We start from the raw sequence: 25,551 nt of genomic DNA on the forward strand, positions 1-25,551 counted from the left end.
CTAGACCCATTGACAATGCAGCTCCCTCATCTACTGGGAAGAAGATGGGCGTTCTGAAAGCCTCAAGATCCACGAAATCAAGCAGTCCTTCCCGATTGTCCAAAACGCAGCCTAGACTAAGGCGTTTCGCAGAGCATTCGGCAGCTCTGCGAGAAATCACAAAGTTTATGAAGCACCTGACAGCTGCTATTCCCAGATTGCCTTTCCAGAGGCTTGCCAGGAGAATTTGTGAGCAGAATGGAATTTTGTTTAGGTGGAAGGCATCGGCCCTGTTTTGCTTGCAAAGAGGCCACAGAAGATTGGATGATCGAATTTTTTTTGGATAGTTACGTTCTTGCTGCCCATGCAAACAGGGTGACAGTAATGAACAAAGATTTTTTCAGCCTAGTAGCCCTTCGTTTCAGATACGATAAGTTACTTAGACCAGTTACGTTTACTGATGAACGAATGTTACAAATTTTGGATGTCCGTCCTGTACAAAAAGTGAGAATTGAAGAGGTGACCGAGGGAGGTCCAGATCATGAACATCAGACTCGGGCAAATTTAATGACAAGCGCTCAAAGGGAACATCAAACTGCAATGCTTGCATTGCAAACAAAAAGGGAAAATGTTCGCGCACTCCACGCCATGAATCGGGAGGCACTGCAATTTTTGTTGTCGGAGTTCTATGTACCCTTTAATATTAGAGGGCATAGATGTTATTTCCCGATTCATGCTGAAGAAATCAACATTTTGTTTGATCCTAAAACTGAAGTCAACGACAAAGTGCTCAGATGTGTTTTAAGGTATACTCTTTTCTCTGTCCTCCCACAATTTTTCATTCTTGGCTCTTAAAGTTTATGCCTCACTCTTGATATGTTTCCTTGTGAAGTTTTGTTATTTCGCAATTGCCCGAGGATGTACAGCAACGAGTGTTCCAGATTGATTCACTGGTCTCAACACTGTTGCTAGTAGAGTCAGTTCCGTACCTCGATGTGCTGAACTGGTTTCGGGAGGTCCAGCTGGACGATGCCCGAGTATTTTTTTTGGCATATCATGAAAAGTGAGTTTGTCTCTCTATCTCTCTTGCATGATGTTTATAGGAATCACCGTACACGAGTTATATAGTGCTTCCTTTGGATTGAAACTAATAGAAATCTATTGTGCAGTTCCCATTGGAGTCTTCTACTAGTCGACGTGCAAGAAAATGTCATTTACCTTGCAAATTCGACATCTGGTGTCCATGGAAATGTTTTGCTGTAAGTAAAAATCATTAAGATACATATTATTGTTTGAGTTAGAAGTCCGGATTGATCAGGATAATGATTGGTCTTTGTTTATAGTGGTGTCAGGAAACTAATGGCAGCTTACGAGAGCCTCAGCATGGACATCGATACCCTGGATCGATCGACCATCCGAAGGTTAGTGTCCCCAAACAAGAAGATGGCTACAGCTGTGGGTGGAGGGTTGCACTTAATGCAATGTTGCTGCTACGAAGCATTTTTCAGCTCCCTTCAGAGGATGTAAGCATTTTTCAGCTCCCATATGCATGCCTACTCTTGTTTATCTTCTTATATATTGTCATGTTGATCTTATTTATGCCTTGATGAATTGTGATGGCAATTTCCATCAATGTCTCGCTACGTGGACCTAGACGTCCAAACGTTTAGGGAGGAAACGATTGCGAAATTGATCGAGGTCGCTGAAGTTATGCCTCCAGACGGGCCAGTGGACTTCATCCCGCCCAATCCACGAGGGGGGATAGGCCCCCCTGAGCCTCTTACATGGGCTCCATACTTGGGAGAAGAGCCATGGCTCCATCCTGAAGCCGATACCTATGGGTTCCAGTAATAAATAGTTTTTCCTTCTTCCAACAAATGTACGTTTGTAAATATGCAGATATACATGTACATTTATATTTTTTTGCACATATCTAGTGTTATTGGAGAGAGAACATCAATTGTAAATGCACTTTTAATTTGAAAATCAGAGGATCAAATTTGCTACTGTGTTCCTTCACTGCTTGTTTTCTTACTTTAAGCCTTTTTTGTGTACATAAATTTTCAATTGGGAAATTTTTACCTTCATTACATTGTTTTAAACAATAAAGCATTACAAAAGCAATGTTCTGAATAGATAAGTTTATTGCATATGGAAAATACCTTGTCACCGTATACATGGTCACATCATATATCTTCTAGTGCCTCCAATTCATGTGGGGCTGCAACATCTTTACAAATGATCTGATGCTCTCTTCTTTTACTTAGCTTCCGACCATCGAGCTTGAAGCAAAATTGATCTGGAGGATTCTGAATAGCTACTTCTAATTCCTTCCTAACATATTCGAGAGTCCAATTCGCTTCCACTTCAAATGTCAAAGATGGGTGACCTTGTCGAATCATAACTATATCTATCAAGCAAGAATGGCTGCCATCTCTTGTATCTTGGTCCATGCTTTCCCAGTTGTTGTTGATCCATCGCCACCTTCTATAAGTAAATGACATGCACAGATGTTGCGTGGCCATATAGTATCTGATTCCAAAATATCATTAGGATAATTTTTCGAGTATAATCAAATAAACGTTGTAACTGTTTCACAAAAATACATTATAATGTCATAACACTCACCGAAATGCAATGTCGGAGGTGTTCAATCGACATTCGATCAAATCATCTCCCTTCTTTGATGATTTCACTCTCCAACCTTTGTCAAACAAATGATCAAGCCAGGCTTCATCTATATCTTTGCACACAAAAGTTGTTCTAGTTTTTCTCAATTGTTTACAATCAGAAAATAAATGAACAAAGCATGCAATTGGAACAAACAAACTTAAGTGGACATTTCTTGCACCAATGCTAGGCTTCATAGCACATTTAATATCATTAAACATTTTGGTCCTATATGACTCTATCACTTCTGTGTCAAGCAATGGCCACTCAGGACTATCAAGTGCGGGCAACGGAATACGTTCCAACTTTCCATGTCGACTCGATTGAGTGGGCAAGGTATAAAATGAGTCATAAAAATATGTTCTACTTCTTGCGAGATCACTTGGTGCACGACCTTCATATTGAAGTTCCCCCACCTCACCATGTACGACATTCAAGAATCCCGTCAAGCATTGTGCAGGCTCCCACTCCTGAAGATTGGATGGGTACAAATCTGTGCAAGGCAGAAAAATGTATATCAATCACCTTATTTGCAACATTGAAATACAAAACACAAGCACTTACAATGTGGTCTGTGTCTTGGAAGTCCTTCCAATGGTCCCATGTTGATCTCTTTTTGCATGAATACATGCTGGATCAACACTTCTTTGACAGTTTTCCCTCCTGGTGCCATCTTAAAGTCAAGGATCCTTCCTTTCCAATGTTTGGCCAAGTCTTCAGATGCCTTTCCCTTCACTCGGTAGTGGCCTTGTTTTCCTGGCTGCATAGTGACCCAAGAGTACTTCCTGTATACTTGGGGAATCCATTCTTTGTTCTCGTCTTTTATGTTATACAACACAACAGATGAGATACTGCTCCTTGCTCGTTTCAGTCCACTTTCGGGTGCCATGATAGATTAACAGACGTATGAGAAAGAAGAAGTAGCAGAAAGTGGATGACTGAGCTAACCGCTTTTTTGGATCAAGGAGGGAAGAAGAAATGAGGGACGGTGTGTTCTTTTGGGCGCCAAAGATGTTTTGAGATTCAAAAGTGGAACCAAGTTGAGGGAATAACCAGGAGAATGTGTATCTATCTATTCCAAGCATTCAAGCTTCATTAGTTCTAGGGGTGGTGGAAAGAATTTTTTAGTGCTCCACGTCTAACACAGGAATGTGGAAAACATTCTTTTATTGTGTTAGTTTCTGACAAAAAAACGGTTTTAAATATTTTAAGACAAGGTGATGGTTTTTCTTAATATTTCATGAAGATAAGAGTTTCTCCACGTTTTGGGTAGGTTTGTACAGAGGTCCCACCACCGGTGAATCTCGTTCGTAGATTACATGTCACTCAATCTATGTGTCTATTATTATATTATTGTTGAAACAGCCCTCTTTTGAGTCCAGAATTTTCCTAATGAGATGCCAGGGAAGTGAAATTTGGGGTGAGGAGACATCAAGCATCTCCAACATAGCAAATTCATCGTGAGCGACCTATTGAGATAAGGGTGATCTTGATGAAGAAGCTACATGTGAAGCCTCTATTATTAATATAGTTGAGGTAGAGTGCGATCTTTGAAGATTTTTGAGAATCCAAAATTTTTGAGGGAGGGATGGCAAAGATTCCATCATGACTTGCTTTCCCTTGTCTACATTTGAACTACTGAAGGTGGCCTAGCTCTTGGCGAGGCTTGTACATTAGTGTCTCTTGGAATGATTAGATTGCGCTTCAGAACCCAAATCCACACCTTGAAGTAGCCTTAGGTTTGGCTTGATTGTAGAAACAAATTCACATGGGCCTTCAGGCTTTTGGTTGTTGAGATAAAGCAAGATGAGTAACTTTGGGGACCCATTTAAAGATAGGTTGTGGCTTTCTTGTGCTTGGGTCTTTATTGGCCGTTGGTGTTTGTTTTGCAAAAGATGTGGATGAAAAGTTGGAAGTAGATGTTGTGTGGAAGTAGCCTTGGGTTGCATTGATGGTGGTGAGGCTTCGTCCTTGTAGCACTCAAGTGCTAGGTGTGGTAGTGTATTGGGTGTGGATGGATTTTTACCATGGAAACACTCCCTATGGCCTAGTCAATTTTTCCATTGAGCTGCATTCATCCATATCCATCCAATAATGACATGTCCTCTCAAGGTTCTAAGAGGCATTACCAAAAAGTTACCGACCAAGTGTTTGTTAATATGATAGTTTCAAGCAAGCCAAGCACTTCACTATTTTGGGTGCTGATACCTTCTACTATCGAGTTTCTTTTTTCAACTTGAGGTTTACTCGACTCATTCTATGGAGCAAAAGAGAGTAAATTATGACTAGCACTTGTGTGAAGTAGTGCATTGTAGAAAACCTTACCATAAGTATACATGTGTATATATATGCGCGCGCGCGTGTGTGTGTATTCATGAAGATGTCTCCTTTTTTTCCAAAGGAAAGCAACCGAGATGAGGTGTACCCTCGAGCTAGCATGAAGTTCAAGCACGGCTAGGTCAATGGAGCCCAAGCCTATAAGGTTTTTCTTAGGTGGACACATAAGGTCGTGGACCATTGATGCAAGGGGCACAAATCTAAACATCCAAAACCAAAGAAAAAGGTTGGAAATATTAAGCAAACTCGAGCTATTGGGTGACCATATAAAGCCACGGTGCCACTGGGAAAAAAGCTAGTGAGTTGAATATCAAAAACCATTTTTGAATACAGTAAGAGATCGAGCCAGCCCATTCTTATGGGTTATATCCCAAGCAAGCAAATGGAGCTTGACATGTGCATAGATATAAACCCACATTGCCAAACAAATGAATGGTACATCTTGTTGTCAAACCCAAAACCCAAACAAACAAGTGCATGTTTCAGAACATCAACCAAATCTAGAATCAAGACCAATTGATGTAACCCAAAGATTGATGAAGGGAGTGATCAACCCAACATGGATCAGAGGTAAAGTCACTAAAGGACTCAACATGAATATATGCATGCTCCATCAAGTCAGAAAGGGTTAAGGGGGAACCAAGAAAAATATGTGCTACATGAGGTCACAAGGGTGCACCATGAAGTTAATGACACTTGGGGAAGCAGGTTTAGTGAGCGAGTGGACATCCTGCAGGTGGACCATGAGGCCAAGAGGTCAATTGACTAGAGTTTAAGAAAGTCTATAAACATAAATAGCTTGAAGTATAGGTGGCAAAGCGCAGGTGTACTCTACCAAAGTCTAAGAAACAACTTGGACATGTACTAAAGCATCTACAACAAGCTAAGTAGGGTAAGTAGGATGATGCAAGCTAAATATCAAATACAATTAGTGACACTTGGGAGTAGCATACCAAGGGGAAGTGGTTGATAAATGTCTACATTTCATACTTGAGTGTGGCAAGAAGGCTCACATGCTCATGGGGTTGAAGTTTCCAAAGGTGAGGGATCATTTAGAGGCCAATGACACGGTGTCATGAAGGCTAATATAGGCTCAAGAAAGAGAACGTTGTGCATAAGCACAAATATATTCATTAAGGCGTAAAGGTCGAAGAAACCTAAACAAGGGTGCAAAAGGTAGAAGGGACATGAACCATTACATTCCAAATCGGTGTTAGAGTAAGTTTGGTGTCCAAGCATGCAAACATGACAAAACATGGCAACGACCCCCCACCAACACAGACCCAAGGATCTAAGGAATCAATGGCAAAGAACACATAAAGCTTATCTTGGTGTCATGATATCTAGGGCTTGACTTGACCAAGAAAACCTTATCCTTAACAACATTGACAACAAAGATTGGAATGGTATGACGATGGGCCAAGAAGATAAAATTTATGACAATGAATGATGTCAATCTCCTCAACAGCTCGAAAATCACTAGGAAATCTTGGATTGACGATGCCCAGAAAGCTAGCACTTGGTCAAAAGTGTGCGTGTGTAAGTAATTGTTCACCAAGACTTCCAAGAGGCTAAAGGCTAACAATTCACATGGCAACAACTCCCCAACACGAACCCAAGGACTCAAGGAATCAATGGCAAAGAACACGTAAAGCTTATCTTGGTGTCAAGATATCTAGGGCTTGACTTGACCAGGAAAACCTTGTCCTTAACAACATTGACAACAAAGATTGGAATGGTAGATGATTAGAATGGTGCGATGATGGGCCAAGAAGATAAAGTTCCTCAACAACTAGAAAATCATTAAGAACTCTCGGATTTACAATGAATAAGGACAATCTCCTCCACAAATAGAAAATCATTAAGAACTCTCCGATTTACAACACCAAGAAAGATAGAATATATAGGACTCAGGAGAGCCAAGGCGCTACATTATCGCTAAACTACATCAACAATCAGCCTCTGACATAAGGCATTCATGAAAGCTAACATAGTGGCATGGTACTTCAAATTAACAAGGCAAGTGTTGCATTGTCAAGAGGACATATATATCAGGCTCACGCAGAAGAAGTCATGGTGGCAAGGACCAACACATCAGTCGAGTACCTCGCACATTGGGAATCGAGGGAAAGGGGTTTCTAGTCCAAGCTAATATAGATAAAAAACATATAAAATTATGCATAGTTGTAATGCGTTGGACACTACATTTGCCCATGGCTAATGGTGAGACAAGGAGATGGGTCACCTTCTTGCGTCCCGATGTCCGAGAGCCACATTTTGGGCCCGTGATGATAGATGGCTAGTTATATTACTTAACTATTAATTATGTTAATTAAGTTGATTATTTATTAGTTATAATTATATTACTCATTGTAGGGCCCTATTCACTCAACTATTCAGGAAAAATTATTCACTCACCTTTTAGAAAGACGACAACCATAATAAAACCAAAGATATTTTTAATTTTTCATGACAAAAAATCCTATGGATTCACATTTGGTAGAAACATTCTAACAATGACATTTCTTGATCTTTCAAGTGATTACACTAGCGCACACGATGCAAAACACTGCTAGTCGAGCTATGAAGTGTCATGTGAAGCGAGTTTTCTTGGGCAAGCCCCTTATTATTAACGATTTCATTTCGAAAAAGCAAGAAGACCCTCCTTCTCCCTCGGCACTCTCTCTCACACACACAGACGCCAACACGTACGCCCGCACGCGGGCACACACACGCCAACAAACACGCACGCTCGCACAGAGCCTCGCAAGTGTGCTAGCCTATAGGTATTGCTATTCAATTGAAGAAACAGATTACGCCAACACACATGCACGATCACACAGAGCCTCGCACGTGTGCTGGCCTCTAGGTACCATCCTTGCAATCTGTTTCAACCGCCACCAACTCCTCTTGCCAAAAAAAGGAGACGGATACCAACCGCCACCAACTCCTTTCGCGCGCCGATACATCGTGTTTAAAAAACCTCATAATCTTAACGTAATGTGGTGGAACATTAGAATAGTTAAAGGTTCAATAATATTGCTAGTCTTTCGTTAATTAATTGGTTTTCTTTTTTACCTCATTGTGGGCCCCTATTAGGAAGATTATGTTATCTCAACATTGATCTCATCATGTACAGATTCTATGAAAAGGAGAGGATAGAATGTAAATCTTCAAACATACACGGCCACATGCACCAAAGGCCCCAAATATATTATCATTAGCTGGGTTTGTACAAAATGATAAAAGTGTAAGTTCAATTCTTGCATTATTCATGTAGACAGATTCTGAAGGCCGCTTCACCTCAGACGACGGAGGAGGCGGCAGCAGTACAGGCCCCCGAAAAGCCCAATGGGGTACCCTATAAGCAGGCCCCAAGGGGATGCAAAGCCAGTTATCCATTGCACAAGTTTTGCCTTACGATCATGCGGTTTTGACCCCGTACTTGTATTGCTAGGTTTAGCACCGCCACTGGCCGAGCAAAGTGTGGGCAAGGGGAATCCGCACAAGCCCGGATTGTCCTCAAAGCTGGTGTAGTTGTACCTGGTGTTGAAGTTGTTGGCATTGGGAATGGGGCCTTGCAGGTGGTTGTGCGAGACGTCAACCACGGATAGGCCGCCCAACAAGCCCAGCTCTGGAGGAATGCCACCAGTGAGGTTGTTATAGGAGACGTCTAGCACTTCCAGATAGATGAGGTTGCCAAGGCTGGGCGGAATCTTGCCTTGAATGAGGTTATGTGATAGGTTGAGGCCTGTGAGGCCCAGGAGCTCCCCGAAGCTTTCGTCAATCTCACCTTCCAAGAGATTCATCGAAACATCGAAGAAGATCCTACTGCTCACTATGTAGTGAAGGACCTGAGAGGTGGACTTGAGCGTCACGGGGAGCTCCTCGTAGAGCGTCGAGTGGTTTTGAGTGGAGTTCTGGTTCAGCTTGAAGTAACTGAGATGGGTGACTGTGTTTGGCATGCTGCCACTGAAGCGGTTGTTGGAAAGATCGAGCGCCTGCAATAGGGGGAGCTTCCACACCCACCCGGGGATCTCTCCGCTTAGCTTGTTGTAGCTCATCACAAGCACCCGCAGCTTTGATAATCCAGTTGTAGTAAAATTGAAAGCACCTGAGAGGTTGTTATTCCCCACATCGAAGAGTACAAGCTCTTGGCAATCTGTGAAACCACGGGGCAGACCTCCGAAGAGGCTGTTTTGCTGCACTGTGAACGTCTGGATCTTCTGCATCTTGGAAAGATCAAACTGCTCTATCGTCCCCGTGAGGTTGTTTTGGAAGAGGCGTAGTGTCAGAAGATTGGTGCAGTTCTCCAGAGCCTTGGGAATAGGCCCGCTCAGCGCGTTGTTGGAAAGATCAAGCACTTGAAGCTGTGCCAACCTGCCAAGCTCCTTGGGTATCCTTCCAGAAAGCTTATTGTTTCCAATCAACAAGTTGTTTCTCAATGCACTCAGCTGGCCCAGAGTTACCGGAATTTCTCCCTCCAGCCTGTTGTTGTCGATGGTGAGATCTTGCAGGGCTGTGCAATTTCCCAAGGTAGAGGGAATGGTCCCTTGAAGGCGGTTTTTTCCTAAGTACAAGACTTGAAGCGTCTGTATTCTTCCAATGGAGCTAGGGATAACGCCTTCCAGCTGATTAGTATCAATAAAGAGACTTGTTATGGAGCCGCCAACGGCCAAGCCATGAAGGAACTGATCTGGGATGATGCCCGACAGATTGTTTGTGCCGAGCTCTATCTCTTGTATGTTTGGAAGCTGACCAAGTTCAGGCGGTATGGATCCTTTCAAGCTGTTCCATTCCAAGTGTAAGGCCTGCAGGGCTGTGCAATTTCCCAAGGTAGAGGGAATGTTCCCTTGAAGGAGGTTTTTTTCTAAGTACAAGCCCTGAAGCGTCTGTATTCTTCCAAGTTCAGGCGGTATGGATCCTTTCAAGCTGTTCCAGTCCAAGTATAAGTCCTGCAGTTGTGAGAAGTTGCCTATTTGAGGAGGAATTCTACCCACTAGACTGGTGGATGTCAACTGCAGGTTCTCAAGCTGGGTGAGATTCGTAAGCATTTGGATAGGGATCTCCCCATTAATAGAGTTCTTACTCCAGGCAAGCATCTGCAACTCTGTCAACTTCCCGAAGGAATCTGGTATTTTGCCCACACCTCCTGAGTACCCCAAGTCAATCCCCAGGTTTTGATGCCCCAAGTCAATCCATTCTAATTGAGTGCAGTTGCCGAGCTCCTCCGGCACTGGGCCCAGAAGGTAGGCGCTATACAAAGATAGCTCTCGTAGCTCCGTGAGCTCGCCTAGCTCCAATCTCAAATCTACTAGCTGTGAGCATTGAGAGAGTGATGCCGGTATCCCACCGGTGAGCTTGTTACTTACGAGATACAGCGTTTCTAGGCTAGTGAGGTTTTGTAACGTTGCAGGGATAGGACCTTGGAGGCTACTGTGAGACAAATCCAAAAGGTTTAAAGATGTGCAACGTCCTAAGGAAGGAGGAATCTCACCTGTGAGGTTTACCCCATCAACAGCCAGTTGTGTTATGGTTGGACAGAAGTCGAAATCTTCCGGCAAGGATCCATGAAGCTTAAATGGCCTTTGGCTCGTGCTGTCGATGGTTTTTGCAGTCTGAGCATCCTCCACCACCAAGATCTGTAGGAAAGGGAGCCGCCAGATTTCCCTTGGAATAAGGCCTTGTAGTCCGATGACATTCAAGAACAGAACTTCCAACTGCTGGCAATCACCCAATGAGGGAGGAATGGCTGACCCTGTGGCGTTGAAGCCCACCAGAGCTAGCTCAGTTATGGTGTGACAAAAAGAAAAGCTCTCCGGCAGATACCCATTGAGAAGCCCAGATTCGTCGACAATAACGAGCACGCTTAGAGCCGGAAGCTGCCAAATCTCTGGCGGGATAAATCCCTTCAGGCCAGTTGCTTCTAAAACGAGCGTTTGTAGCTGCTTGCATTGACCCAGTGATGGCGGTATTCCACCCACAAACACGTTGCTGCTCAAGTCAAGGGTGAGGAGGGCGGAAAGATCTCCGAGGGACTCCGGCAATTCGCCGTTGAGCAGGTTGAAGGAGAGGTTGAGGTGTTGAAGGGCACTGTGGGGGAGGAAGAGGCCGCTGGGTAGACTGCCGGAGAGGTTGTTGTCGGAGAGGTCGAGTGTGGAAAGAGCAGGAAGGAGTGCGAGAGAGGGGGACACGGAGCCAGACAGATTGAAGCCCGCGAGGTTCACAGCGACTACGTGCAGGTTCTGGGCGTCGCAGACGATGCCCGCCCACGCAGCTCGTCCGCCAGCGCCCCCCTTGCATGGGTTCTCTGCTGCGGAGGAATGAGAGTTGCTTGTGCCGTGCCAGGATGCAAGCCGTGAAAAAGGATCACGGGTGATGCCCGCCTTGAACACCAGCAGAGCTTGGGCTTCATTACTGGAGGGTGAGGTTTTAGCTGGCGTACATATTACAGCCCTTCCTAATAATAACATCATGATGCTACCTAGAATGCCTAGAAGCTGCAGGGTGTGGATCGCTAATGCCATCGCCAGACTGCCAAACCAGCTTTCAAAAATAGATGTTCTGCTGCATGAATCCTTCTGCCCAAGAACATTATTTTATAACCCAAAAAGGCCAATAATGATCACGACTCGAGAGTCAATAGTGGAGGAGACGACCCACTGGCGGATGGTGGATGCCACCCCGGATGGGAGGACTAGACTCACTAGACTCATGATCAGAAGGACTAGACTCACTCAATAGTGGAGACTGACCCACTGGCGGATGGTTTGAACTTTAAATGAGTGCTAGGAGAAAAGAAATTTCAATTAGCTCCCCATGCTTAAGATTCTCATCTTGCTTCGATATGTAAAGTTCCCCTTGTGACAAACTCTTATAATCTTCTCCCCTTGCTATGGAGACAAGTGAACACACCACTCCCATCACTTTCTACATCTCTATCTCTCTCTCTCTCTATATTATCTTCTTAATCTTAGGGAAGAGTTTCACAAAGCTACCACATGGCAAAAATTTCGAGGTTCTGGAAGGGCAAGAGGAGGTTTGGGTAAAATTTGAATTTGGAGTCTCAAAAGACGTGCGAAGCATAGGTTGCCCACTAGCAAGAATTATCACAACACACGTGTCTTCACCATTCTTGATGATTTTCTATTGCACGTCACCATTATTAATGACTTTCTATTGCATGTCACCATTATTAACGACTTTCTATTGCACTAGTCACCATTAGTGATCACTATTATTTATTGACTTTCTCATTTCTTATGGTACTAGTCACCAACTACTACCATCACCATTATTGATGATTCCTATTGCACACAACGTTTATTTTTGCAAGTTGTGGTACCCTTCTAAGGGGCATTTGGACTTCAAGAGAATTGAAGAAAAATTTTGAACCCTCAATAGAAGGATAGGATTAAAAAATAGCCCTTCTCAAAAAAAGGTTTAAAATGGCCTTGGTAGCATTTTTGAGGTTTTTAAAAAGTAATTTATATTAATAAATATAAAATCATGCTTCGTATAGCTTCCTTACTCCCTTTTTAATGTTATTTCAATTTGCCTTTTTAATCTTTGGGATCTTACTTACACCTTACAACCTTGGACCAATGAGCTTATCAATTTGATACCTCTAGTTGGTTAAGGCTACATGAAAGTAGGTGGAGGGGGTGGTGGATTAATCTTGGGTTCACCAGGAGAGAGACTAGCAGGAGCACCACCAGTGCTAGGCATAGTTAATTAGAATGTAGTGTGCCATCGCCAACTTTCAAAAATGAATGTTTAGTTGAATCTTGACCATCGCTTCAACCCAACAAGATGCTTTATTTGATAACCCAAAAGAAATAATGATCAGGACGACTCAATTGTCCAGAGAGGACAACTCGTCATTGGGGGATGGTGGATGCCGAATCAATTTCACTAGAGTCACTAGAATTGTGGTGGATGGGTTCCAGGCCTCGAGAGGATGATGGTGCATTGAGAAATGTAACGCATTTGGTCTAGTCTCAGTAGTGGCAATACGAAATTACGACCATAAGAACACTGACATGAGCTTAAAAGTAGGGAATCTGGACTCTGAGACTGGAGCCAACACCTTGTGCACTTAAAAAATGCACGCCTAGTGTTTCTTTTTGAAATATTTTATGCCTTTTTCCGTAGATGTTGTTCCATGCGATTAAAAAAAACCTTTCTTTCAACCAATCAAAATATGTCAGCTCTTCTCTCTCTCTCTCTCTCTCTCTCTCTCTCTCTCTCTCTCTCTCTCTCTCTCTCTCTCTCTCTCTCTCTCTCTCTCTCTTGAATCAAACATATACTATGGCAAGCCAAGAAATGTATAAAGGTCCATTTGTTATGAAGACTTGGTGATGAATACATTTTGAGTGGGATTTAATCGTGCTCAATGCATAGTCTTCCTTGAAAAAAAAGTCACGTCTTCCCTTCCGTGAAAAAAAGTCATTATTATGTTTATGTGCCAAGAAATGCTTACATAAGAAACCTCAAAGCTCTAAGCTCACTTAAGGGGAGATAACTTCAAGCCTAAACAAGAGCTAGCAAACGTGAAATGGAAGGTGGGTTGGACTAGCGTGTAAAAGTAATCACACAAACAAAAGCTAGCGACCGTGAAACTAGGCAGGGTAGGTTGATGGGTGTGTTTAAAGTTAATCATACAGTCACAACGTAGGCGGGCGTTTAAAGCTAATCACAACGGTCGCTATTTAGCTCTTCAATCGTCTTTTACGTAGAAGGCGTAGATCTTGGAAATTGTGTTTACTGCCAAACCAGCTTTCAAAAATAGATGTTCTGCTGCATGAATCCTGAGCATCGCTTCTATTATTTCATAACCCAAAAAGGCAATAACGATCACAACTCGAGAGTCAATAGAGACGACCCACTGGCTATTATTAATGACTCGAGAGTCAATAGTGGAGACGACCCACTGGCTATTATTAATGACTCGAGAGTCAATAGTGGAGACGACCCACTGGCTATTCTTAATGACTTTCTATTGCACGTCACCATTATTAATGACTTTCTATTGCATGTCACCATTATTAATGACTTTCTATTGCACTAGTCACCAACATCACCATTACCATTAGTACAAGGGCGCGACAACGAGTGGCTGTGACCATTTCAACTGCCTCTTGTGGCCTCTTATTATTACTAACATACAAAACTGACGGGACCTGTTATAAAGGCCTATCTAACCCCGATTTGTAAGTCTCTTCTCCTATAATTCAAATCACGCCTTTTTTGAAAAAAAAAACATCACCATTAGTGATCACTATTATTTATTGACTTTCTTATTTCTTATGGTACTAGTCACCAACTAGTACCATCACCATTATTAATGACTTTCTATTGCATGTCACCATTATTAATGACTTTCTATTGCACTAGTCACCAACATCACCATTAGTGATCACTATTATTTATTGACTTTCTTATTTCTTATGGTACTAGTCACCAACTAGTACCATCACCATTATTGATGATTCTCTATTGCACACAACGTTTATTTTTGCAAGTTGTGGTACCCTTGTAAGGGGCATTTGCCCTTCAAGAGAATTGAAGAAAAATTTTGAACCCTCAATAGAAGGATAGGGTTAAAAAATAGCCCTTCTCAAAAAAAGGTTTAAAATGGCCTTTTGTATCGTTTTTGAGGTTTTTAAAAAGTAATTTATATTAATAAATATAAAATCATGCTTCGTATAGCTTCTTTATTCCCTGTGTCTTGTTATTTCAATTTGCCTTTTTAATCTTTGGCATCTTACTACTTAGACCTTACAACCTTGGACCAATGAGCTTATCAATTTGATACCTCTAGTTGGTTAAGGCTACATGAAAGTAGGTGGAGGGGGTGGTGGATTAACCTTGGGTTCACAAGGAGAGAGACTAGTCAGGAGCACCGCCAGTGCTAGGCATAGTTACTTAGAATGCAGTGTGCCATCGCCAACTTTCAAAAATGAATGTTTAGTTGAATCTTGACCATCGCTTCAACCCAACAAGATACTTTATTTTATAACCCAAAAGAAATAATGATCAGGACTCGAGTGTCAAGAGAGGACAACTCGTCATTGGGGGATGGTGGATGCCGAATCGGTCTCACTAGAGTCACTAGAATGTGGTGGATGGGGGCCAGGCCTCAAGAGGATGATGGTGCATTGAGAAATGCAACGCATTTGGTCTAGTCTCACGAGTGGCAATACGAAATTACGATCATAAGAACACTGACATGAGCTTAAAAGTAGGGAATTGGGACTCTAAGACTGGAGCCAACACCTTGTGCACTTAAAAATATGCACGCCCAGTGTTTCTTTTTTAAATATTTTATGTCTTTTCCCATAGATGTTGTTCAATGCGATTTAAAAAAACCTTTCTCTCAACCAATCAAAATACGGCAGCTTCTCTCTCTCTCTCTCTCTCTCTCTCTCTCTATATATATATATATATATATATATATATATATATATATATATATATATATATATATATATATATATATATATATATATACAAGTGGCAAGATTTTGGAGGTTTGGGAAGAGGAAGAGGAGGTTCAAAGAGGTTTGGGTAGAACTTGAATTACTGAGTCTAAGCATTACCTATTTATACAAGTTGTTTTAGGGTGGTTACAAGATCAGGGTGCCCAGTTTTGTCCACTCAGGCACCCTGTAAACAATAAAAAAATAGGCATTTGTTTACCTTTAGTGGCTAATCTCTCCTAGAAAATGAAGGAATTTCCTTTCAAGTTCTTTTGTTGGAACATCACATTCAAAGTTGGGAATATAGTTTCAGAATCTGATACACAAAAGCCCAATGAATGCCTACCAATGGGAGTAGCGGTGTCTACGATGGCCCAACAGTAGTTAAAGAGATAGAACTAGTAGATCCAAGTGAGGAGTCTAAACGAGTTTTTATTGCTCAAGACCTCACCAAGACGGAAGAAGCTACACTTAAGATGCTTCTTAAAGAATTCAAGGACATATTTTGTTGGATATACCATGATATGAAGGGTGTTCCACCCAATGTGGTGCAACACACAATTCCAATGATTAGCACTGCTAAACCAGTCCAGCAACGTCCCTACCCAATAAATCCTAAGTATTCAAAGATTGTACAAGAGGAAATTGAAAAGCTTATAAAATGTGGATTCATATACCCTATTGAGCACTCAGAATGGTTTTCTCCGATAGTCATTGTACCAAAGAAGAATGGGAAACTCAGAGTGTGCGTTTATCTCAAAAAGACTAATGCAGCCACCAGGAGAGATCATTACCTCTTGCCGTATTCGGAACATGTGCTTGAAAGAGTTGCAGGGCAAGGAGGCTTATAGCTTTTTAGACGGGTACTCTGGTTATAATCAGATCACAATTGCAGTAGAGGACCAAGCTAAAATAGCTTTTATAATAACAGATTTTAGAGTGTTTGCCTTTCGCGTCATGGCCTTTGGCTTAACCAATGCACCTGCAACACTCCAACGATTGATAAACACAACCTTTAAGGAATATCTAAGGGACTTTTGTGAAGCCTTCTTAGATGATCTTTGTGTTCATTCCTCTTGGGACGAGCACTTGATGTGTTTACGAAAAATATTTGAAAAGTGTAGATTATATCGCATCTCATTGAATCCTTTCAAATGCCAATTCTGGGTTAAACATAGAGTTATTCTAGGGCATATAGTGTCCAAAAATGGGATTTCCACCGACGAAAGTAAAATCAACATATATCAGTGCATAAACAACTCATCAATCAAAATTGTAGGATGCCCTTTGCATATAGGTCTTTATTCACACATTGTAGGATGCCCTTTGCATATAGGTCTTTATTCACACATTTATTCTCTTAACAATATCAAACCAAACAACATATATCAGTGCATAAACAACTCATCAATCAAAACCCTAGGAATCCCTTTGTATATTGATGATAATTTAGCCAGTCTCAATAACCTTGAGCTGTGGGCTTCCAACAAAGAGAGAAAACACCAGAAACTAGAGGGATTCTCCACAAATATATCCCAACAACAATGGTTCAACACCACAAGACCAAAAACAACTACCACTTACAGCAGAGCAGGTCTCAATCTTTAATACAGAGGGGAACGATTGAGCAAAACTATGGAGTGTTCCAAGTTCTTACAGAGCTACATCCCAAAGATCCTAGGGCATCAGCCTCCTACAAGATTCTTTGCTTCCCCTTGCACCCTCTGCTTTGGACAAATCAAAGCTTCCTCACACCAATTCCCACCTCTTCACAAGATAATCATTGTTGTTGTGAGACACTTCAATCCAAAAGGACCAAACAACAAAAACCCTCCAATAAGTTCTACAGAGCTTCAACACAATTCCCGGCAATCCTCTCTTCTTCTGGCTCTTTCGGTCTCTTCTCTGCTCTCCCATTGCACCCCCTTCTCTCTCCATTCTTCGCCCCTATCTCTCCTTGTCAATTACATTACTCTCCATTCCCTACGCATGTAGAAGTTCCTCTTTCACTTAACTGGACTGAGAAAAATTAATTCTTTTTAGCACGTGGCCATGCAAAGGCCTCTTATTCCCTAAGGTTCTAACCATACTCTATGGGCTTATTCTCATTCCTATGGTTTGGGTAGGCACATATCTTGGGCATCAGCCTATGGACACAAAAAAACCTATCATTATTTGCCCAGCCTCCTTTGGTTACAGCATTCATGCTCAACCGCATCCTGGCAAAAAGCTTATCTAAACACTACAACTAGCTCCAGCTCCTGCCAGTTGATTTGTACAACCACCACCACATCCGTGTGTTCCTTCACTTGGATCAAACACAAAACAAGGGTGCAATCCATGCATCTGTACCACATACTCCACCCCTCCTGAATCAAATGGCATGAGATTTTCATGCATCATATCTTCATCAACATAGCTTACAACACCTCCTTGATTACTCTGTATGTCCAAGATATCACCCATAATCATTGATGGTGCATCATCTACTAGCGGGCTCTCATAAAATCCCATGAAATCACCTTGTCTCAAAACATTTTGATTCAGCATATCAGAGGAGTCCATAGAAGCATCCAACACATCATCAATATTTTCACAAACATCATCATCAACCAAAGGCAAGCTATTATACTTGCTCCTTAATATAGCAATCCTGGTACATGCATGCTACACATTCACCTATGCTTCTAGATCAAGATCCACTTTTGGCTCATTCTCACTGAAATCATCAATGTCCCGATCATCATGCTTACTTACCACCACATCATCTACAAGATTACATTTTCCCTCCAAGTAGTCATAAGTGAACAACTCATCTACGTCTTGGTCACCTGGAACACCTGTATCAACATCCTCATATATACATAGCCTCAAGATGCATCTATGCTCCAACTTTCTCACTGATCTCATGGTTACCACTCCTTGATGAGCAATCATTGCATCACTTGGCTTTCCATCTCCATGGGCATCTCTTCATGCAGACAAACGCAAGGCTCCTCTCGCCTTACCTCTACACATAACTGCATAGACAAGCCCAAAAGGTCTAGATTTGGCTCCAGCATGTGGATCTCTTTCCCATCATCTTCTGAGCTAACTCCTTCAGTTTTTCTGAGTCTTTTGTAGAGCTTGTTTCCTCATACTCTTCCTCTGACGTATTGATGTCCTAGATCAGCTCCCTTCCTTTAGCCATATCATACCTAATCTACCTCCTTGTAGGCCGATCCAGCCCCAAAATCAAATGCCCTCTCCACCAGTCTTGTCCTGCCCTCATACAATCAGCCATGATCTCCCAAGGATAAGTGGGTAAGCTTTTGACTTGTCTAGCATCACATGTTCATCCAATTCAGCTTCCTGTTCCAACACATTCAGTTGTAACTTCTTCACAATTCAGCTTCCTGTTCCAACACATTCAGCTATAACTTCTTCACAATTCCTAAGCATCTGACCTTTGCACTATTATCCATCCTAACTTTGCATTCAGAGGGTGCACCTACCTTTAATTTCAGGGCTTCCATTATCTGTTGTGTCATCACACATACCTATGCACCACCATCTATATACACTTTTAGAACTTTGTGATTATTCACCCAGGCATCCTTGATTGGCAAATAATTCTTATCTACTTTTACTTTTACCGCATTAACCTGGCCTCTTTCCTTCTTCTCTTTCTTGGAGCTTCTAGTGTTGACCAACTTACTCCACATTCTTCTAAGTTTGGGGCATAATTGTAAGATTTGGGGCCATGTCAAAGTAGGTCCTTTTGTTAATCCAATTCTAGGATTAACAAGAGCTACCGCCATTATCTTATATCAAGGAGTCACGATAGATACACCAAAGGGTCATACATTCAAGATATCAAGCAATAGTGTCCAAAGCTACAACTTGAACGGGCGCCCGTAATGGTGTGACAGAGTATTTATGGCAATTCCCACTTCAAGAGCATGTGGTAGCAAGATAGGATGAAGTCTTAAGTGATGTACATCATGGATATATTATGAGAGTAGTCATTATAATAGCATTAGGCCTCTTATGAGCCTAAAGTGCCCGGCCAGCCACCACAGTGAATTTCTTTCATAATACAACATACTCTCCCACTGTGCAATTGAGTCTTGCTCTTGCTAATCCTCTTGCTAATCTCTCTCCCTAATGCATGCTAGTGAGTGTGTGTGAGTGAAGTGAGGTGAGAGGAGGGACCAGGACCCATAGTCCAACACGATAGTGTGACAACGCTCGCGGGAGACACGGTGGAATTGCTTCTCAAGGAGTTGTAGAGCTTGGAGAAGGGTTACGAGCTTGGCCATTGGAAAGATCCTCATGATAGTTGCGGTTCACGAGGTAATCTCTTTTTGGATGTGTTTCAAGCAGGGTTAGGGTGAGCCTTAACATTTTTGGCGCCACTGTCGGCGGGGAGCCATCCCTTGGCTTTCATTGTATCTAATCCAAAAACATTTGATCAATGTTCAATGTTATAAAGAAGCAATACGCTTAGATGACAACATGCTAGAAGATGATTATGCTACGAGGTGTTCTCATCTAAACCAAGTGAAGCAATGGCAAAAGAAAGATCGATCTCGGAATTGACATTCCCAAAATTTTATGCTTTGTGTTGAATGCAATCAATATGACCATCCCAATCCTCATTGTGCATACAAGACACCTGTTCTTCTCTACTGCACATATTGTAAAACCTTTGACCATGATAGTAAAAAGTGTCCCGCTTCATCCACAATGGACTCAAAACCTCCATCTTCTGTGCACCAAATCGAAATTGTCCAAAGGGTAGAAACTGCTCAAGAAGCAATTAATCGGACACTTCAGTGTTTCTATTATCGTGGACCTCACAAGGTGGCAGACTACACAGTTTGGAATACTTCCATGCCCATAGTCATTTGACACCTTGCGACCAATGTGTGAACGATGTGGCATAGATCACATGTTCCAAGATTGCCCAAGACGGGTTGCTTCAATGTAACTTGTCTCACAAAATACAACCCTTAACATCTTAAGTGTACAAAATGGGTAATTATCCACAGTGCCATTGAATGTGCTTACATGTTTACAAGCCAAGGCACGAGAAATAGTGAAAAGGAAAGCAAAAGACAATACCTCAACATGGGTAGAAGAACATGCTTTAAAATAGAACCCAAAAGAGAAAACAAAACCTTCTAAATTTAAGAAAAACAAAAGAAAACAAACTGTCAAAACCAAGGTCGAGTTAAAAGATAGGGAAAAGGAGTCTATACATGACATAAACCCAAAAGGGGACATAAACACGAAAGAGCCAAAAGCTATACAAGATGCAGAAGCATCCACATCAAGGACCACCACACAAACCTCAACACCCATATGTACGACACAGGATACAAAAACCCGAAAGAAAATTCAATCTCGTCACATGGGTAAACATAATGAAAAATTGACAAACCAAAGAAAGTCAAAGAATGAAACAAGTTCTAATACATCACTAAGTGAGGATGAAACAAGTTCTTCCTCTTTGCTCAGTGCACTACATAGACCAATCACGAAACTAGAACCCACCCAACCACCCTAAATGGATAATATTGATCACATGACATATGTGGAACGCAAAAAGCGAGCTTAAGAGTGCATGCTTAGCATGGTTGAATGTCTTACAGGGTCACCGGTTGTGATTGAACCTCATAATGCCAAACCTAGATACAAAGCCTAGAGGAGTACTACTTTCCCTTTCAAGAGGAAGACATACTCTCTACAGAAGAGTCATTTGAAACAGACTGTACGAACTATAGGCTTGAGAAATCATGTAAGGAATTCGATAATTCCCTTACAAGATTAAAACAATCTCTCAAAACCTCATTCAAAGGAATGCTCTTCTCTCATGATAAAGCCAGCTTGCACCTTTAATGGCTCAACCTAAGTTATATAAGGACATAACGAACTACATAAAACAGGAATGTTAGGATTCGCAAGTTTCCAAACAGTCCTCATTAAGAATTGTCACAGGGCCAAGTGTGCCATTGTACGCATTGGGTGATCTTGAAAAAGCTGAGACCCAAACAGAGGATGAAAGTGAATGGGAATATGAAACAGACATAGGATCTGAAGCTGAAACAATAACCGAAACACCCATGGTTCCTTTGGAAGATTCTATCATGGTATAGTTGGATTTCACCTACAGGTAATGATGTTCAGCGCAAACGCACATTGATTAGCCCTCAAGCAAGTCATAACATCATGACAATAGACACTTGGATGTCATTGGGACAACCTAAACTCACCCCGACAAGCAATAGTTTTGCAAAAGAAACCAATGAACAAAACATTGAAGTTCCAGGTTACTTTAGATACACTACTCGAAAAATCGATGGGCGATATGGAATTTACATTTCATGTCACCCTAGATTCCCTTGAGTATGATGTCATCATTGGTGGATCTTGGATAAGTGAATCGTTGTATTCACTAGATGAATCCATGCAAACAGACATCTTGAACACTCCTGCATGCAATGTACAATTGCTATTACGAAAGGAAGAAACCTTGTAGGAGCCGGAACTTCTAACATATCTTACTAAAAAGATCCCTAGGATTTTGGTTGGATTGGAAATTTCAAATGAAATCACCACAGCTCAAGCATAGCTTTATCCAAAACGAGAACACAATCTCATGACCCTCAAGCTATGGGATTTGTTAGGTCAACCAACACTCATGGCACATCCTGAAAGGATTACCTTTACACAAGACTTGAACATGCCTTGTCTGGGGTACTTTGAACATACATTGTATATTGAAACTAATCCCCTCACTTGCAAGTTTTTTGTGGTTGAGTATGTGTTGGAAGCAAATTTGATCTTGGGGCATAAATGGATTGTTGCTGCCAAGCACCACTGTGCTTTGCTAGCGATAGAGTCATCTCATGATGGTCAACGACAAAAAATTGACAATACCATATTGCCAAGAAGAGGATCCAACTTTAATAGATATCTATGATGCTGAACAAAAAAGGATACAAGCCTCTCCCACCACAAAAGCCCCTCTACACAAGGACCTACCATCTGCGTCAACAACCAAATCCAATAAAGCCTCTACTCCTTCAACCCCATCCTCACCTACGAAGTTCGATGCCAAACCTCGCAATCAGCAAGAGCAGCAGCTATTCCTGAAGAAGTTCCCAGAGCCCAACCATCTAACTCTAACAGGGAACTCAAAGGAAAGGCCCCGGATCCTATACATCTTCATTGACAAACCTCATCAAAGGAGACAACCACATGCTCAAAGGCCTCATCATCGTGACAGCCACTCAACAAGAGACTCTAACCTCATCATCATCAACAATGCCCATGAGTCTGAAACCTACAGCCTCAGCGCCAACCAAAGTCAAGGAGGGCCCCAAACCTTCCACATCACCCCAAAAGAAAACTCCACCACGACAACCACAATCAAGATATCTTAATAGTATCAAAATATGGGTGTGAAAAAGTAGCTACTTGTAGCTCAAGGCTACAATGAAAAAAAGACAACCACAATCAAGATATCTTAATATCAAAAAATGGGTGTGAAAAAGTAGCTACTTGTAGCTCAAGGCTACAATGAAGGTGCCAATAAAATTTGGGTGCCTCGACAGTCAAAACCTCTTCCTCAATGTAGCACTCGAAAGCCAAGTAAGACGAAAAGTAATCCACAACAGCGTCCACAAAAGCCTATGCAAGTTCCTAAAAAAGAACTCCACCAATGTAACAAGTGTGGGTACCAAAAACACTGTTGTAGGCACAAGGGTACTACCAAAGAAATACCAAAGCTTGGGTCTCCAAGCGCATCACAAAGTCCCCTAAGCTTGCACAAAGAAAGCCTCAACATTAAGCAGATTGGCAAACAAATTACAGTGCTCGTCAAAGATGGGTACCTGTGCATGTCCTTCAACAAACAAGGATACTATGATGGTAATTCCATCATATGATGGTTGCCAAAATCGAATAATGTTAAGAAAACCTCACCACCAACTTCAGCCTCAACAACTTCACCTATAATTCGACAAGAATGGAGGCCCAAGAAACATCAAGCAAATCCCTCATCCACTCTCGTGCATCCAGCACCAACACATGAGCTTGTCTGTTCAAGCAAACAATCAGTAGCCTTCCCTACTACCTCGACATCATTTCAGCAAATTCAAGATCAAATACGGAGACTTAAAAGCACATCAAGAATAAAATAACAATGCTCTTGTCACCCCTGTGGAAATGATTCAAGCATGTGCAAACACAGTTGTAAAGTCACGGTCCATGTCAGTCTCTACAGATTCACGTCTTGGACTTTTACGTCTATAGGTTCACATCATGACTTTCACGTCTGTAGATTCACGTCTTGGACTTTCATGTCATGACTTTCACATCTGCAGATTCACGTCATGACTTTCACATCTTGGATCTTCACGTCATGACTTTCACGTCTACAGATTCACGTCATGACTTTCACGTCTTAGACTTTCATGTTTGTATATTCACATCTTGGACTTTCACGTTTGCACTTTCACGTCATGACTTTCACACATCAGTGTTTCACATCTTAGCACTTCACATGAAGAGAAAAAAAATCGAGGTCAAAATTTAGAAATTCAAGGAGTTCCATCTCAAGGCTTAAGAACTTGCACTTTCACGATTTAAGTCTCATCACATGGATTAAGCTATATCACACAATAGCCACTATATATTTGTTAAACTTATTATGATTCTTTTGGCTAAATTAATGTAACAGCTACTCCATGAGTAGTACGAATCCATACTCATGCACTAGAGAACGTTTGCACCAATGCCTCACCATCAATAACTTCCAGGTACATCTTTGGATGGGGGGGCTATGGTGGGTGAAAGCCTAGTCAATGGCACAACCCATCATCTAGAATTTTTCTTCAAATTACAAACCTCTCCAAACGATGCCACCATCTTCACACATCAATGATCTTCAATTCTTAGTGAAGATATCTATATTAGCCTCGCAAGTCGACGTAATTCTTTCAATCCTCACCAACAAGTCGCTACTTCAACACAGAGCAGTTCAATAAGAGTCTATATAATTCAGTTCTTGTACTTCATGAAAATCTTCTTCTAAGAGCACTTAAATATACATAAAAACATAAAAAGCACATGGGCAAAAGAAGACATGATCATGTCCTACTCAACAACATTTGATTTCCACACAAAGGGACATCATCATAAGCCAATTACTTCAAATGATGAATGTCGCTTTAATGAATCAAATGAGGAACAGAGAATCACCATCTCGTTCTGATGATTAAGTCTACGTTCCTCCGGATCCTTCTCTCTCTTCTCTCCCATTATTAACATCTCTTAGTGTCGCCACTAACAAAAATCACATGTAACCTTGCCAATGATTGCCAAAAACAAAGTGAGCCAAAAAAAACCGGCTCACACAAATATAAAAATGTAATCAAACATCATTCAACATCAAAGCCATTGACAAAAGTCTTCAACATGATCACGAGAACACGATCATCATCAGGAAGGGGGAAATGTTAATCCAATTCTAAGATTAACAAGAGCTACTGCCATTATCTTACATCAAGGAGTCACAATAGATACACCAACAAAGGGTCATACATTCAAGATATCAAGCAATAGTGTCCAAAGCTACAACTTGGACGGGCGCCCGTAATGGTGTGACAGAGTATCTATGGCAATTCCCACTTCAAGAGCGTGTGGTAGCAAGATAGGATGAAGTCCTTTACTTCATGGATATATTATGAGAGTAGTCATTGTAATAGCATTAGGTCTCTTATGAGCCTAAAGGGCCCAGTCGGCCACAGTTTAAGTGAGTGTGAACACTTATGGCCATGTATATAAGTGAATTTCTCTTATAATACAACATACTCTCCCATTGTGCAATTGTGTCTTGCTCTTGCTAATCTCTCTCTTGAATGCATGCTAGTGAGTGTGTGTGAGTGAAGTGAGGTGAGAGGAGGGACCAGGACCCATAGTCCAACACGGTGGTGTGACAATGCTCGTGTGAGAGATGCAATGGAATTGCTTCTCAAGGAGTTGTAGAGCTTGGAGACCTCAAGGGTTATGAGCTCGGCCATTGATAAGATCCTCG

The 25,551-nt window shown here is 41.7% G+C and overlaps 1 protein-coding gene across 1 annotated transcript; it reads right to left on the bottom strand.

The window, feature by feature from the left end:
* Nucleotides 1–8,216: 8,216 nt before the first annotated feature.
* On the bottom strand, nt 8,217–11,562 carry LOC147615017 (uncharacterized). The gene has a single exon (XM_086780302.1). It carries the CDS (start codon nt 11,511–11,513, stop codon nt 8,286–8,288), a length of 3,228 nt encoding a protein of 1,075 aa, XP_086636428.1. The 5' UTR covers nt 11,514–11,562; the 3' UTR covers nt 8,217–8,285.
* Between the last annotated feature and the right edge of the window lie 13,989 nt (nt 11,563–25,551).

Source organism: Cibotium barometz, chromosome 41, assembly GCF_041138505.1.
Source record: "Cibotium barometz isolate CiBa-2024 chromosome 41, ASM4113850v1, whole genome shotgun sequence".
NCBI classification, from domain to species: domain Eukaryota; kingdom Viridiplantae; phylum Streptophyta; class Polypodiopsida; order Cyatheales; family Cibotiaceae; genus Cibotium; species Cibotium barometz.

Coding starts and splice junctions, on each gene's coding strand:
- LOC147615017 (XM_086780302.1), bottom strand. CDS start 11,513: ATGGCATTAGCGATCCACACCCTGCAGCTTCTAGGCATTCTAGGTAGC.